General features: G+C 43.9%; 1 protein-coding gene across 1 annotated transcript in view; it reads left to right on the plus strand.

Annotated features, from left to right (window-relative positions):
* Positions 1 to 17,362, plus strand: part of LOC120955928 (T-box protein H15-like) — a 57,139-nt gene extending 39,777 nt beyond the window's left edge. The window contains exons 4-6 of the mRNA XM_040377167.2: positions 1,012 to 1,297; positions 5,707 to 5,951; positions 16,276 to 17,362. Coding sequence (XP_040233101.2) covers positions 1,012 to 1,297; positions 5,707 to 5,951; positions 16,276 to 16,888 — 1,144 coding nt within the window. The 3' untranslated portion in view covers positions 16,889 to 17,362. The remainder of the gene's footprint in view (positions 1 to 1,011; positions 1,298 to 5,706; positions 5,952 to 16,275) is intronic.
* Positions 17,363 to 17,800: the final 438 nt, after the last annotated feature.

Consider the following 17,800-nt stretch of genomic DNA (forward strand, 5'->3'; position numbering starts at 1 on the left):
TCGCCCAACCATCACAGGCTCACAGGAAAAAGGGCTCACAAATTAGCAATTATGAATTATGTTGCTTATCTGCAATTATCACGCTTTAGTAAAAGCTAAGAAGGAGGCGAAAAAAAAATGTACGATGAACGAGCAGCCAACAACATCACAACAAACATGAAATGTTTGCCCGCGCCTTGTAGCCGGGCAGACCTGTCAGGTGTGTCTATTCGCTGGAGGGCACACGCACACAAACACACAGAAAGACAGCGGCCAAAGCTGCCCGAAGGATGGAAGCAAGGGGGAAAAGGTGCTAGATAAAACTTGAGAAGCAAAAGAAGCAATATTCTTCGTTCGTCGCTGCAAAATATGGATGGTTGGATAGGCCGTCATGTCGAGCCTGTTACTACCCATTTCGAGCTTTGCGGGTGGCCACCGTTGATGGCGAGTGGGGCGAGGTTGCGTGTCCCTAGCGTGTACACGGGAAGGGTTGTTAATTTTCAATGTTTTCGACATTCGAGCAGGGAGTTTAGGCTTTCGGGGATCGTGTCGTTGCCGTTGCCTGCATCGAATGGACTGTTGACAGGTTCGTTCGTGGCTGGAACCGGATCAGGCGACATTGGAATTCAATGTATGTAAGATGTGATAGGTAAGGAATTTCTACAATCAATTTCGCTGGTTCAGAGTTTAGCAGAATGTACCAACTGATCTGCTGGCATCTCGACAAGCATACAGTAGCCCGCTACGCTGGGTATAGAAATATTGAGCGTACTTCAGCAATTAATGTTTGCTCGCAGCTTCCAATCTAGTCCATCGAGCGCATACCCTATTGACAGGCTAAGTGTTGCAGCTGAAACCACAACTCAAACGCACTGCTGAAGGTGCTGCTGCGGTCTCAGACGGCACGCAATCGCTTCGATCGGGCAGCAGAAACAACCTGCGCACCATGGGTGGGCAGCAGGACACCTCACCGCACTCGCACACCGTACTAACCACATGTTTTCTTCATCTGCCGTCTCATCCCGTCCACAGGCGCATGTTCCCGACCGTACGCGTCTCCTTCTCCGGTCCGCTGCGCCAGGTTACGCCGGCCGATCGGTATGTCGTGCTGCTGGATGTGGTCCCGGTTGACAACCGGCGCTACCGTTACGCGTACCACCGTTCGGCCTGGCTGGTGGCAGGGAAGGCCGATCCACCGCCGCCCGCCCGGCTCTACGCCCACCCGGACACCCCGCTCGGGGCCGATGCCCTGCGGAAACAGGTTATCTCGTTCGAAAAAGTGAAACTAACCAACAATGAAATGGACAAGAATGGTCAGGTAAGTCAGATCGGTTTGGCACCCCTCCCCCCCCCCCCCCCCCCACCAAAAATCATAAAAACGACCCCGTTAAAGCAAACATTGTCCAGCACACCAGAACAAGGGAATTCTTACCGCGCACGTCATGCGCACGCGTAATTTGATACGATCTTATAAATCACGACCACTAGGAGCAGCAGCAGCAGCAGCTTTTGGAGCTCTCCTTTGGAAAGAAAACCTCCACTGCAGGCAAATCCAATCGCTGATGACGAAAGGGCTGGTAGGCAGAGGAAAAGGTTGATTAATTTGGAATCATTAGCCAGTCGACAGGCAAAACATAACCTTCAGAATTCCATCGAACTGAACCTGGCGTGTGTTACGGTGAGGGTTTTGTCTTCTTTTTTGCCCTTTGTTTTGGGAGATGGAGATAGACGGGTAGAACCCGACCCCAAGCCACCGTTGGACTTCCCGAGTGCGCGACGAGTGAACGAAAACAAATTATTTACACGATTTTTGTCTGTCAAATTATTTCAAACTGACTTAATTCTTGTCGTTAGCGCTGAGATACGGCCTGACGCTCCGGAACCCCAGCTGGAGCCGCAGCGGTTAAGACGTGTCAGTGGAGTCAGCTTCTTATGTTACAGCTTCTTTTGTGTTTTTGGCGTTTTGCGGGTGGGACGAGCGAAGTGACAAGTGACTGGTTTTCCTACTCTCTTTCGGAGAGAATGAGAGAGAATGAGCAAGATCACCCAGCTTTGATGAGTTGTTGAGCTCCCGGTTTCTTATTTTGGGAGGGTACATTGATCGCTGGAAGTGAAAAATCGTCCTACCAGTTCCCGCGGGAGCATCGCTACAGATACGGAGCTTCTGGGAAAACAAATCATTCCAAACCTTTTCCGAGAATGAATGGGAGCATTCCGGGGTTTGTATGGAGGGAGGATGACTCCAATCTCCCAACAGTGCGTGGCGACAGTGCTGGCGAAGGTCGTGGCGCCAGCCGATCTTTCACGTCCCGTTTCCCCGTGAAACGATACGAGTGAGTTCATCTGTTCTTTGTTTTGACAGATGACAAGTGCATCGTGACACGTATCATTAATTATGAAGTGCACTGGCGCACACTGTCAGCTGGAGCAGAAGAAAGGGCAAGGCTGCAAGGAATTCTTAAATCTGGGTGCAAAGGGAAGAAGTTGATGCTCCCAATGTCTCTAGCTCTTATTAACACACTTTCGCTGGAGGATTTCACTGGAAAACGTAACGATCTACCGCGAGAGAAAATCGAGTTGTTGTCCCGGGTAAGAAGTGAAAGAAAACGCATAGAAATGTCATTTATAATCATGCTCATTAGGAGCGGGAAGTATCAATCGTCGTAGGTCATAATTTATTGGTACCGTTTCGATAGACTCCGTTAGAAGAGAGCAAAGCATTTCACTAGAGAAGTAACCAGCAAATGCAGCATCCCTGATCGTTCAATCGAACAAAAAATCCCTTCAGTCAAGATTCTCCATACAATGTTTCAAAAGTCTCCTTCTTCTTCGCCAGTTTTCGTATGCAAAACAGCCTGCCAGGCTGTTGTTAATTTGCAGTAGCCTTGCCGAAGCATAGGCAGCCTCCAGCAGCCACCCAGCGCGGTGTTATTATTTATTGAAACGAGTTGGCTATAAAATGGATAGAATTTCTCGCACGCTTATTTATTCGCTGAAATTTTAACACAGCTGAGCGGGCCCAATCTCCGGACCTTCCAGTTGAGCTTGTGCCAGAGAAATCAACGGCAAAGACCACGTCTACCACCACCACCACCGCGGCCAAAAAGGTGAGAAGCGTAAATGGTGATTTGATGAAACCGATATCGATCTTTTTTCGAACGACGACGCTGGACGACGTTCGGAGAAAGGCCCGCATCGTATCGAAAGTGGTTGTGCCGAACGTTGAGACGAGGTGGCGAGCGGAGAAAATAAATATCAATAATAAAGATATAAATATCTAAGACATCGATACAGTGTGGCGAGGTATCATCGTTCATGTTTCGAATTTATGACAACTCTCCCTTTGGCTGAGCTAGGCCCTGCCTCACCCTTTGTCTGGGGTCTGGCTTCATTCGTGTTCGGTCATTCGGCTTGCACTGGAGTTCAGAATGGTCCCCTGGGTGCGATGCGGGCAATGCTGCAAACTAGCCAGCGGTAGAAACACATGTATGTGTGGCAATGGTACACGCGTCTAGGTTACGTTAGGTGGATGGTGAGATTAAAAAAGAATTACGTACCCGTGGACCCGGGACCTGGGGACAACAAATGTGAGGATATAAGCGAGCTAATCTAAAACAATCTTTCTCCCTAGGGAGAGAGTATCATCCATTATTCGCCATTGGGTTCGACTGCGAAGGGTCGAGCGGTGTATCTAGGTTTGAGGGTGCTAGAAATTGTGATGCAACATACATTTGCTTCAACTCTAGCAAAGGCTTTTATCTACCCAAATGTGTTAAACATTGTTATTGCTTTATGAAATACATTTTACATTAAAATACTTATATTGTTGCCTCATTAGCTTGACATGCGTTGTTTGCTTTCAAAACCACAGTTTTGTATAGAATAGTACGTCATTACCTAACACCCTGTTGTACATTTGCATTAAACGATGTTGCCAGTCCTGCCCCGAAGCGACTCGTCCGACATTACAAGGGGGAGGATCATAACGTTAATTCGAATGGCTCGAGGGCGATTGATTCTAGCTGAGCAACAACTGCTGGGGTAGGAATTGTTCCAGATGTAGTTGGATAGGGGAAGATCTGTCCGAAGCCACAAACCAACAGACAAGCAGGCAAACAAACAAACAAACAAACAAGCTGTTACATCCAGATCAGTAGTAGGAAACCACCAGTCTCGTTAGGATAGCCAATACAAATACTGCATCTCTGCGTGTATCTGTTGGCATGTTTTATTAACCCTCGAGGGTGGTTTCACGCCTAATCGTCGATTCGGAGGGTGTGTAGAGAACGAAAGAACAGGACCTCTGTTCGTCGTGTTTGAACCGGGGATGTAAGTGGGAACAAAGTGGATATACAAGAGTAGCGACACCCTGATAGGAAGAGAATCGAAAAGGAAACTACACCATACACCTAGGGTGGTGTACTGGTTCAGCAGTGTGATTGTAGCTAATGGAGTGTTTTTATGGTGGGACTGGGTGTACGCATAAATGTGAGCCATAGATGTAGGGATAATGGCTAAAATGGCTGCTTGTTCAGTCGGCTTACAACATATGACTTATGCTGGTTATTCTGTAGCGAGAGAATATAATGTATGAAAACTTCGATAGAAAAGCGTCATTTTCAGGGCTCATTTTGTGTCTATTTCAGTGTGTTTCAAAATGTGCGTTTTTTTATAAAGTGTGCAATAATAGAATTTAGAATTTTTTTAAGCGTGCGACAATTGGATTTTTGAATACGTTTGAAAATCAGTTTTTTTTGTCATTATTATTTTTATGTCATTATGTCATTATGTCCCTAAAATAAAATATACATACTATTTTTGAAACAATATTAATGTATGCTACATACACATAACAAGAATATTGTGACTTTATCCGTCGCAAACATATGGAAAAAACATTGGTTGTTCCCTTAAGTGTGCAACAATTGAAAAAATACCCTATAGTATTTATTTACCTCATGTATTTATTTATTTATTTATTTATAGATGTACATTATTCCTGAATTACAATTTAGTATTTTACATCGGTACCGGATGATTTTTATTGCACTTGGCATTGTGGATACTGTTTACTGATTTTAAATGTATATGACGTATTGATGGAGGAAAAATTACAAAAAAAACACCCTATACGGAGTACTGTAAACGATTTTGCCTAGTAAAATAGAATTGGATTTTTTGGAAACAAAAAAAATCATCAGCAGATCAGCAAATAAGCAATCTGAGGAACTGCCTCGAGGTCATAAGGGTTTCTCGAAAAAATACCCTTCCCCACACAATTAAATATTCATATTGATATTTCTGATGTTGTGAGTTTCTTAATCAAGCTTCATGCTAGATACTTCTGGAAGTTTTAGATTAGTGAGACTGCTTAGAAACTCATGAATTTTTTTGTCTCAAAATTATTTTCATTTTAATAAAATAATAATATATTTTATGTCCTAAAATGGTTTCAATGATATGAGTAAATTGACAGTTTGAAAAAGACTTTGCGTTTTATTATTGCATCATTTGTTCCGAGTAATTTTTGCTTTATTACAAATAACAAATCGCAGAGCAAATGAAAGTCCTTTTATTCAATAAACAAATTCCATACATATGAAATAGAGAAACTGATCAATCGAATATGCTCTTTTCAATGCTCTTTAGACATTCCGATTCCCTAGTAGACATAATGTTCATACAATCGATCACTAACGTCTCGCCTGCTTGCTCTGTCCTTTACAGATTGTCCTCAACTCAATGCACCGCTACCAGCCCCGGATTCATCTCGCGAGGCTAGGGCCGGGCCAAAACATACCCATCACACCAAAGGAGCTGTCCGAGGTCGATCACAAGACGTACGTCTTCCCGGAGACGATCTTTACCGCGGTCACCGCGTACCAGAACCAGCTCATAACGAAGCTTAAAATTGACTCGAATCCATTCGCCAAGGGTTTCCGTGATTCGTCCCGCTTGACTGATTTCGATCGGTAAGTTTTTTTCCTCTTCTTTGTTTTGTTTGTTAAATTGCTCCACTACCTCACGCGTAAAAAAGACCGTTTCTTCAGAGGTTTTTTTTTGGTGCACCCATTTCAAGAGCTTCAGTCGATGTAACGCTTCGGCCCGGCGTTGAAACACATGGGCGGTATGTCAAACGGAAGATTTAAATCGTACGCGCTGGTTCCGTCTCACCGAAAAGGGAACACGGCACGGTGTAAGCGGCTCTTAACGGGACCGGTGGGGCGGTGTGCTGTTCCGTCATCGGCCAACCCATAATTTTCCTATCGATGGTCATAATTCTATCCGGCACGATGTGTGGTGCACCACCACGGTACACGATCATCGGCAAAAATCAATCGAATTCGCCCCAACGAGTTCGTCTGCCAACGAGTTTCGCATCACTTGTCGCTAATTGGCACACAACGCGGAATCGCACCACTCAACGCATTTCAACGGTGTGTAACATTGGCTTAACACAGACGCAAACATTGGGGTAAAATCGTTACATTTCAAGTGCTGTTCGAGCCGGCGTTGAGACATGATAAAATTAATTTTCTTGCATCCGTTTGATCTCTCGAAAGCAAAAAAAGTGGGGGGGGGGGGGGGGGAAACACCCTCACGCGAACAATCGACCAGCAGACCAGATGCTCTCCGATGTACAAGCGGTGCACGTCTGGTGCAGCTTTGGTGCAATGATGTAGCTCATTAGATGGTGCAGGTTCATAAAAAAAACCGTAGCGCCGTCCAAGTCGCAGCAAGACATACATCATAAAACGGGAAAAAGCCAAACCAGCATAAAAAAAAACACTGACACAGTCTTAAGGGAAGGTAAAACATCTAAAACCCTACAAACAAATCATCAAGTCAAATGCCGCCGTTCATCATTATCATCCTCGCGATTGCGAGCGCATTGCTTTGCTTTGTGATGCCGTGTTTACCATGATGGATGGATGCACCTCCCACTTTTCTATGGTGCAATCTCACCCACCGGCGCGTGGGATCGTGCGCGGTCGGCGATTAAATGCGTTTTCTTTCGTTGCTGCGCGTTCGGTTTGATTGCGAACGTTGAGCATTGAGATGAAAATCGTGCCCCGTGAGATACGGTGATCTTTTCAACACCAAAGTGACATACGAAACAAAGACATAAAGGTGGCAAAGCACTGGTTCAAAGATATTACCATTACCATCCCAGCGCAGCAGTAAAAGAGGTGGTCCGATCTGCTTGCAAAGATCACTTCAACATTAATAAATTTAAAAAATGGAGTCGTGAGAATGTGCCTTGCATTGTAGAGTGCGTGTTGCATTTTCCAGTAATTATCGCATCGTTTTGTACTGTTCGTTCTGTGCTGTTGTACTTATGTTTTACGCCCCTTTTGCTGCAATGTTTGTTTTATCATTGGCTGGTCTTTTTTTATATTATTTTATGTGATCTTCTAGAATGTAATAGCAATGCTTCTATATGTGTTTCATGTTTTGATGTTGCGCATTTGAAATATAAAGTTTTATTTTATGCAATATTTCCTTAAGAGGAATTTTATATTATTTTATCTATTTTTACTTAAATAAAATTCTTCTTCCACATTTAGTTCTTATTTTTCTTCTTCTTTTCTAAAAAGTCTACTTTTATTCTAAGCAGACATTTAGCTCATTTCTAAGAATGTCCTTTTTGTATAAACTGGAAATTATTTGGTAATATACATTGATATTTTTTTATTAGAAAAAGTAGTAGCGTGCAAGTAAAATTTATAAAAAGCTTTTATTTTAACAGTATCTTGTATAAATGCTATGATAATTTATCTATTTATGATAGCCTCAATTGGTGTTCATATTTTCTTTTTTTTTTATTTGTATTTTTTTTGCATGAATAATTTAGCAGGAAGCGTAAATTTTATTACAATTGTTCTGCTTTACATGCATACAACTTGAATTAATCGAAGGGTTTCATAATTCGTAGTCCATATATGTCAGATGTCAAAAGGTTTTTATCTTCTGCTTCTATAAGTAAATAAACTGAAAATTTTAATTCAAATAATTTAAAATAATTGATTGCTTTATAAATACTTTATTCAAAAATTAAAAAAAGGAAACGAAAGGTAAATTTAGATAAAAATATTTAGAAAACTGTTTATTTATAAACTTAAACTGGAGTAGGTCGATGGTTTCAGTAATCGATGTAACCTTTTGGATAAGGATCTTGTGTAGTCTTTATCCTAAAGAGAGTGTTTATCTTTTAATTGATCTTTTAATGACATCAAAGCAAGGAATCCTTTATTTGGCCGAAATGATCGTTTAGGTCGTTCTTTCCAACAAGTACAATTATTGAAAGATATGTTTAACAATTAAAAACTATTCAAACATGCCTGAAAATGAATTATGATACTACCCATCTTTATGCAAGTATTCATTGCGTATCACAACTCACAACAGAACGACAGCAGTTGACGACATAAATATTGTTAATTTAATAAGATCTCATTTCCATCATTACTTACGGACATTACTATTTGCTGCTGCTGTTCTTCCCTTTGCCCATTCATCATCCCTTCACTTGCCCACGACAGCACACAAGCGCATCCCACACCGCCTCAGACGACTATGTTTCATACTTTTGCAAACACTTCCCATCCGTACACATCCATTCGTCTCTAAGCTGCTGATTTGTTGCACTAATGGAACATTCGATCCACAAAACAGACGGACACAAAACACAACAGCCCCCCCCCCCCCCCCCTTCAAACGGGACCGTGGCACAGCAGGGCAGGGGAGGCAAGAACGCAACATTAATATTCGCGCGCGCCCGTTCGTTGGTTCGCTTCTGCTTTGTTGCCCTGTAGCTGCCTGGTCTGTAATTAGGCCCGAAAAGCCGCCAACATCGCGGAATCACTTCTCGTTCCGTTGCTCAGTAGTTTTCTCGGTCTTTTCTGGGGCTTTTTTTTTGTTTTTGTTGCTGCACCCATCCCAGTTTCGACTGGTTGAATTTTCATGTTTTCGCGCATAAAACAACAAAAAAGAGGGAACACAAATACATCTAAGCGCGACTACAATAACCATAAATATAGACCCACCAGAAAACGAGTCCGCTCTGGCCACACATTCGATAGCGGGACCCTCGTTCAGTAATGGGACGATTGGACGCACAATTTTCTTTCCACTGCTAGCCCTCTCTCTTTCTCTGTCTCGTTTTCTCTAGGAACATCGCGAGAAAGGATGTATGGTTCAATTTTCCACCGCCTGGTAGACCGGCGCATGAGTGCAAGTTTGTTGCTCAAAGCGTTGAAGCATTGCTTCCTTCCTGCCGCTCAATTTTGCATCGAGTTTTCCGTTTCTTTTCTCAATTTTCCCACTCAATCGATAGCACGTTCTTTTTTTTTCTTCATCCCGTTGCAGGGGCATGTCTTGCGAAACAAGAGAGCAAAAACTCATCGATTCTTCTCAAGCACTGCGCAAAGAAAATGCGAACATTGATTAATGGCAGGTTTGGGTGGCACACTGTTGGGGTGAAGCAGAGCCGGGGTAGTAGCGGACAAAAAAAAATCTTTTGCCCATACCGACATCCGGTCGAGCGCTTTCCGCAATAAAACTCAACGATCCGGGCTGGGGGCTCGTTCCAGCGCTTGTACCCCGGGTTGACTCCTCTAGCGTTAAAACAATTATTTTGCAATGAACAGTTTCACCCGTTATCGGAAACCTCCCGCCGCCGACGGGGGCCCCGTGCTTGGTGAGAAATTTCAATCAAGTGTCTTTGGCGGACCGTTGTTGCTGCGTCGTCTTCCGCCAGCAACACCTTCGCCTTGTGCGTTTCTTTGTCACGATCGATCGACGAAACCGACACCGGGCGGTTGGAAAAATAGATGGGAAATGCCGACACGCTGCTGATGCCGCTGGAGCATGATTTATTGGGCCAATTAGTGTTATTGATTGCTTTCTGATTGTTTTCCATTTTTCCGTTAAACGAGGTTTGGGTTTTCAGTTTTTTTGTGTGTGCCTGGCTTGTTTGCTTGGAGGCTTGGTTTGGTGGTTGTGTAAGATATGTTGTTGCTTAGAATCAGTTCTCAAGGGAAATTAGTTTCGTCTACCAGTGGGCGGTATTGGGAAATGGGTATCAAAGGCTAAAAATAGAAAATTATTATAAAGTTTTCTCCGAGAAGCTTTTTTGTTGTGGTGCCTTGTCAATTTGCTAGATTACTACTCATCTCGATGAATATAAGTGGCAAATTTCATTAGACCTTACAGGAATTTCAATAATAAATGTTATGCTACAGTCTGAAATACGCGAATTTAGCAATATATAACAGCAAAAAACGTTTGAAAAGTTTTTTTTATAAATTCTTTGAACTAAACTGAAGTTAAAATGCTAAAAAGTAAAGAGCCTGAGTACTAAGAAACCACTGGAAAAACATTTCCCCAAGATAGAGCTGTTTAGTAACAGCTTCAAGTAGCATAATTATTTTGACAGCCCACTCACTGCTCCGTCACGTTGTGTCGGTGGCCAGTTTGTGTCGGCAAGATCAAAAACTCCGAATGTGTCCTTCCCCCTAGTCGTTTCTGTCACGCTGCAACCGTCCGTTGCAACAACAACAACAACAAAAAAACACAAAAACGGTTGAACCAATTTTCTTCAATTTGCATACCGCTGCATTGATTTAACCCACGGCAAGAAGCGGCCCGCTTGTGCAATGCGAAAAACGAGCAATCAGCGGCTTCCGATGATGCACTCGTGTTGAGCTTGACGCGAAGAAGAACAATGTGCCACAGTGCCCGGGCCACAGAGAGCTCAAAGAATCCGCCCGTGAAGTGTTAATTTGAAGAAAAATGGCCCCAGCAGCAGGTTTTGGGTTGGGACCGGCTTTCGCCTGTTGCAGTGCACCATCTTCCATCTACCGACCGAGGGAGCGGTTCGCGGTACCACTGGTTTGCGTAATTAACGCGTAATTTGAATAAATTGTGAACTAAAGCAGCTTGGACCGAGCGAAAGAATTGAAGAAAACGGAAAATGCTAAGAAAAGTCTCGAATTCGACACCGAGTTTTTTTTGCTGCTTGCTCTGTGAGTGGCGATCGATTGATCGTTGGAGCTCAGTGCTCAGTGTTCACCCGTGATCCGGGCCACCACTTTACAATGTCGGTTCGCGCGTTGTTGTTGATGCGTTTTGCTACACCTTTCGGGACGCCCTTGGAACGTTGGCATGAATTATGAAAGGCGAAAACCGAAGGAAAAGAGTGCAACGGAGAGCAACGTACCGGCATAAATGATCCAGTCCGGTCATCTTACACCTCTCCCCGTGGGCAGCGGTGGGCACGATAGCGGGATTTGTAGCACCACCTTTTCGATGTTTTCGACGCAAACCGAACGTTGTAGCGGCTCCCGCGTGTGTGCACTTCCGCTGCACACTGCGCACAAATTATGCACCACGCAACAGTTGTCCCGGTCGTAGTGGTGGTGGTGGTGGCGGTTCAGGCAAGCAAGAACGATGCATACAGACACAGGGAAAAGGTGCAGCAGTGTGCGAGCAACCGTAGGCACTCTGCTACTGAGCAGGGGACTGGGTGCTGGGTGTGCGGTGTGGTGGTTTGGGTTTTAATTCAACTAAAATTAACCTCAACATGAACCACTATTAAACTTTCACTAGATGATGACGTTAGAACGGGCTGTGGAATCGGATTTTTTTTCACGGCTCTCCTGCCGGCTTGCACCACGGTGAAAGGTGCAATGATGTAATTGTGGTTGTTCTGCATGCGTTACTGCAAGGATAATGATCAACAGGGGGTTTATCATGTTTTGAGCCTAATTTTTACTTTTTGTTATATTCCTTGCTGTATGAGAGCTTACATTTTGTACTACTTCACACAAAAGTGCACAATAAGTAATGTGATTGCTTTACGGTCGATCAACACGAAGTCGTATTTTAAATCAAATGCTCTAATATAATGGCTCTGCTTTGCACGAATAATTTCAATAGTGGCATTTCATGTTCTGGATCCAGAAGTTATATCGTTTGGTAATAAAACATTGTGAAGTATTTCAATTGTAAACAGTCTAAACAATTACTCAAGGATCTGTTCAAAATCTATAACAAAATTTGAACATGACCTGGATGAGTTGACTTGATTTTTCTGATTAGAATTTTTATATATCCTTAAATATTCCTCACTTTTCTATTTAAATTAAACTTAACTTTAATCAATGTTACACTTAACTACGTAACTGTTAAAATTTAAATAAAATTAATAACAATCGTAAGGTAACAGAGGATTGCAAATATTTGGTTCTTTTAAATTTTGTTCATTTTCTCAATAAAAATGCCACAGTTTTGTCCACCCTTATATCCCGGCCGAGCCCACTGTTGATGAAAATTGCCGCCAAAAGGAAGGACCTCCTTTTTCGCACCTTAATTTCATTAAATTTTCACCTCTTTTCGCACAAACGCGCCGCCGCCACCGTTGCACGCTGGGCACGCTGCAACCATCTCGATTGCATTGTTTTGGGCCGTAAATGTACTCGCAACACGCTCCTCCTCAGCCAGTGGCCCTTCACCACGATCACTACAGCTCCGTCAGTCCGTCCATCGCCCCAGTGAGTGACCAATCTACCCGTTGAACCAAAACCCCCGCCCGAAAAATAATACGCCCCGAACGTGGTGAAGTTCATCCTTTCCAAATGTGATGATTACAGGGCGGCACAGGGCAACTATCAGGGACCGCGTTCGGGGCTCCAACCGGCCCAGTGTGGGTACTTAAATGGTTGTTAAAAGTGGTGCGTAATTATTCTGACACTTTAGGCGGCCCGGGCAGAGCCGGCCAACATGGCCTGCAGTCTCCCAGTCTCCCAGGGGGGGGGGGGGGGGGCCGCGGGAAGAGCACAATGCCCTGCACGCCACGCACCCGCGGTAATATAGCGTGCCCCCACGAAGGACGCTGGAGATGAGTGACGAAAACAAAAACAAAAAAAGACACGGGTGAAACAGAAACATAATTATTATGTTGTCCGTGCACCATCATACATCATCAGCGCGCCACACCGTGTGGTAATGATTGATAAAAATGCAAGCGCGTTTCGCGTTACGGCGCGTCATCTTGCGCGTCACACCGTTGCCAAAAAAAAAAAAAACAAAAACAAAATATATGCTGCTGTAACCCGAGCTCGCCACGAAACGCACGCTGATGAATGCTCATTTTCAGCAGCTTCTGCAGGATGTGAGGCCCACCGGTTGCTGGGTGCTGGCGGGGCAACTGCTGGGCGATGGTGATGTGAAGTGCGAAGTGGTAATTTATTCGAAATTGATGAATTTTAATGCAAAACTCGTTTCTCGTTGCGCGTTGGAAAACTCGTTGCCGCGGTTGGAAGCTGCGGAATGGGTATGGCGGGCGGCGAAAGGGCGGATGGAAAAGTGAATGCAATTTGGCAATGCAGCACTGACCAGAAAGGATCTCTAACCCGGTAATTTTGTTGCTCGGGACTCGGCAGAAATGATCGCAGGACGTGCGTTAGCGAATGCATGCTTCGGGAAGTTGTGAGTTTTGAAGGGCTCCTATCGATCCGTTGATGTCGAACCAGACGCAGTGGCGCGTCGGTTTGCGTTTGGATGAGGGACAATGGGAGCGGTCGGATGGCGCGTTTGGGCTTTTGACTTGCTCGCGTTAACAGTTCTTTTCACGAGTGTATCGCAGGAAAATTGTGGCATTTTGTAATGGGAGATTAATAACGACTTTCAGTGTCGAAAAGCATTAGCTTACCTTCCCTCAAATCGGGCTGATACGGACAGTTTAATTTATGCGGTAAGTCAATCCCGGGCACTTACGATTTTGTGTGCAATTGAAGCTAAAACGCCAGCTGTTTCTTTATAAAATTGTTCAAGAAATCATTTTTCTCATCTAAATTATTCATTAGAAATGTTTCAAAATGAACTGACATGAAGCACTGTTGAATTGCATACAAAATAAATAAATAACAAAAATGATTTAATCAATTTACTTAACTAATATAAAGTGTACGGAATTGAATGCTCGTGTTAAACAATATACACATTCTTGGTTTTGGTATGTAGCTCTTGTCATTCTTTTCTTATTTTTGCATACGTGCATAAGGATAAGGTAATGAAAAACATCGATAAGGTTTTGTGACAAAAGATGGTCTATAAATTTGTAGAGAAATCCGTGAAGTTAAGAATGGTTTTAAATTGCAAGAGTCCGAAATGGACTGACCGATATTGTATGCTATATAATGTGTAATAGAAGCATTTATAATTGTATTCAAGCATGTACAATCTTAATCTCAATAAGACAAAATTAAGTTATTGTATTAGATTTTTGATTTTATAATATTTTCAAATAAAGAAAAAAAATTAATTTTACGCAATCTTTTCGGGATATATAGTTTTTAATCTTATTTGCTTTATTCGCTTGTTGCAAGCATTTGATGATAACAATAATTTTACTTATTTATTTGTATCGTTATTTAATGCATTTGTCTGGTGGGTTGCTGTTGCAAACCTGAAGCACTTCGGATAGTTTTTATAGTAAAAGTTGATTTTTTTCTTTTAAAGTTTTCAGCTCTATTCTTTGTGATGTTTATTGTGAAAGTTGAAAGCGATTGAATATTTTCATCAATTGAATCTAGATTTTTGTTAGAATAACTTGTCTGTGTTCGGTATTAAGGTTTAACAAATTGTACTTAACATAAGCGTTGTAAGAATCAAGCAACCCATACATCCAATTAATTCACAACTTATACAAAGGCACAGCTAGAATAGTTAACAACTCGTATTTCTGTATGATTAGAACAGTTTTTTCTTGGAAAACTTTGTTGTTCAGAAGGAATGCCCCGGACGTATTGCTTGTATAATAAACCTGTATTATTCACAGAAATATTTAAATAATACTGCCATTTGTATCATCATGATTCTCTCACACAAATGTTTTCAAATGATATAAACATAATTTAGATAATTGTTGCATTTTCCGAAACTTAACGAATGAAAAAATACCGGTTTTAAATGAAAAGCCAGGAGGGCTGTTTTAGCCAGCACAAAAAGTGTTGGAACTATTTAAAAATTTTCAGACATTATAAAAAAACACTTTTGAACCTGCAAAACTGGCTCCAAATCCTTCCACAAGCCATAAATGCGTGGAAGGTTGCCCGCGGGCACCCTCCAATCATCCGTTCGGCGATGATGATAATGATGAAGCTGATGGTTAGGTGTGAAGTTGTCTGCTGCACGCAAACTCCACACGGACGAACGTGATTGGAAGCTTCTAACGAACATTTTCAAACCATTTTTTTTTTTTTTTTGATGTAGATGCTGTCTATTGTTGTTGTTTTGGGCACAAAATTAAACACTGAAATAATGAGCACGTGCAGAGAGCACCTTCGAAATGGAAACTTCGAACTCCAGTTTTTGCTATATTTGTGTGTACCTTTGGTTTTAAAAGGAGAGCTTAGTCGTTTGACGGTGTTTTTGGAGCTGTCTCGTTGCTCAATCCTCGCCGTTCATTAGCTACGCACGGGCGTTGCCAAAACCAAAAGCCGTCGTGCAATGCGAGACAATCAGGCGACGAGTTGATTCCTTTCGTGTGCACACCAACAAACCAACACTCCCAACACATCCTTCACACGCACAGAGGGAGAGAGCAAGAAACACAAAAACACACCAACGATGCAACGAATCGACGATGCTTGAGGCGTTGACGCAGATCGCATGCAATGCAGACTCACATTCCCGGGAAATGGGCCACTCTTTCCCTCTCGCTCACTGGCTGGAATTCGCTGGCCTCTTCAGGAGCATCCTCCTGAGCACCGGCATGCACCTCAATTACACATGCCCCCCCCCTTTGCATCGTGGAAAAGGAGCTGAAAAGTACAATTTCATCAAAGGCTCGCCGAGCCGCCCTGTAATTTACGCCACAGTCGGGGTTTGCCGGCTGCGGGGCCGGTGCTGATTCGACGGTTCGACCATTCGCCGAAAGGCTATTCCCTAAGGGCGCACTTCAGCTCCCCGCGGTACACGACAGCATCCTGTGGCTGTGCAGCAGCGTGGCTAAATTGTAACTCGAAGCCTTTCCAAGTTTCCGCACGATGTTTTTTTTATGTGTGTGCGTGAGTGTGTTGTTTTTATTAGTGCACGGAATAGTATCCGGCCGTTTCGTCAGGACCTTGGACTCTTTCTCATTCATTCCCGTCTTCATTTTATTACCAGTAATTGCCTCAAATCCAATGATTAACAGCTCACCTCATTACCATTCGATAATTGCTTTCATCACTCACACTAACCTTTTACCATGTTTTCTCTTCTCCCCTTTCTCCCCCTCTCTTCCTCCAGCGACCCAATGGATGCCCTACTTTTCGAGCAGCATATGCGATCCCCGCTGCGCCTGTTTCCCGATCCGCTGATGGCACAGTTCACGTCCGGCCCCAGTCCTGCCGACTTTCAGGATGCATCTTCCGCCGCCCTGCTGGAGAAAGCACGCCAGCATCTGCAGATGTGGGGCCGCTCGCCCTACAGCGAACTGCTGCTGCCCCAGATGTACCAGCGGCCGCAAGCGCTTGGTGCGCTCAACCTGGGCGTTTGGCAGAACTCGGCCAGCTGGCCCGCTAGTCCACAGCTACCTGGCGGGTTTCTGCCCAATGCAGCGGCTGCCGCAGCGGCCGTTGCAGCAGCAGCTAGTGCTAGCGGTGGCCCTCGGCATACTACACCACCACCGCCGCCGCCTCCACCAGCAACAGCACTGAGACCTTCCGGCGGCACGATCCTATCCCCATCGACACCGCTAACGCCGACAAGCTCCTCCGGCACGCCTTCGCCGGATCCGCGGGCCAAACACTTCACCCGCTTCACACCATACCAAATACCGCAGGCTCAGCATCGATCGTCACCGGCACCGCCGCCTTCCTCTCTTCCACCGGCCGGCTCGCCGGGCAGCTCTTCCAACTGATCAGAAGCGAGCAGAAGCTCCCCATCAGCCCCAGCTTAGTCATGAGATTTCGTTCCAAGTTCAGTATCATCAGTATTAGACGAACGATGCACGGCGAATGCATCGAGATGAGAAAGACTTCCACGCAGGAGAAGCAAAACTATTTAATTTATTTATGCAGATTTGTTGTGTAGCTTCCCGTTTTGGGGCTTTCCGTTACTTAATCACTTACGAAACGTGTGTATAAAGGCGAATGATTGGAACTACTTGTAAGCAGTCAATGTTGCAATATGGTAAGAAGTTGCTCGTGAGGTAAGCACTTGTATAGTCAAATAAGCGAAAGGAATGCATTGGGAAGAGTGCTACACCTTTTGTATCTCTTCTCGAGGAAAACTCCTGAATAAGCATGAGCAAATCAACGAATAATCACCAAAATTGTTATACCAAGTAAAACTTACCCATTAAATAAAGGAGTTTCTTTTCAGTTTCATGTCAGAGTAGAGATGTTTTCATTCGCGTATAAAGCTTGTTCAAGATGATGACCTAATGTCCTTATACAATCTGTTGTTGGCCCTGGCAGCCCAAATCAAGCAACTGATCATTTGCTGATGATAAAATTCTTCCTTAATCCTAACAAATGGAACCAAGATCCAAGCTCATACCACAACACAATGTACGCACCACCATTCGGAGTTCAGACGTTGGCTGTGATCGTATCGGAGCATCTTAATTTATTTCCCCAGTTTAACCCCTCACACGCACACAGACTCCTAGCACGGGCTTGAAAGCGTTGTCCACACCAGCTAATCGTGTAGCATCTGCTGCAATCGAACGTGCAAATCTTGCTTGCTACTGTACAATGTTTCTTGCCGCTGACCTACTAGCACCTTCTAACGGCCCCCTTTGGCCTCTCCCTTTCGTATGGTCTACGGT

This window comes from Anopheles coluzzii, chromosome 3 (assembly GCF_943734685.1).
Source record: "Anopheles coluzzii chromosome 3, AcolN3, whole genome shotgun sequence".
In the NCBI taxonomy this organism is placed as follows: domain Eukaryota; kingdom Metazoa; phylum Arthropoda; class Insecta; order Diptera; family Culicidae; genus Anopheles; species Anopheles coluzzii.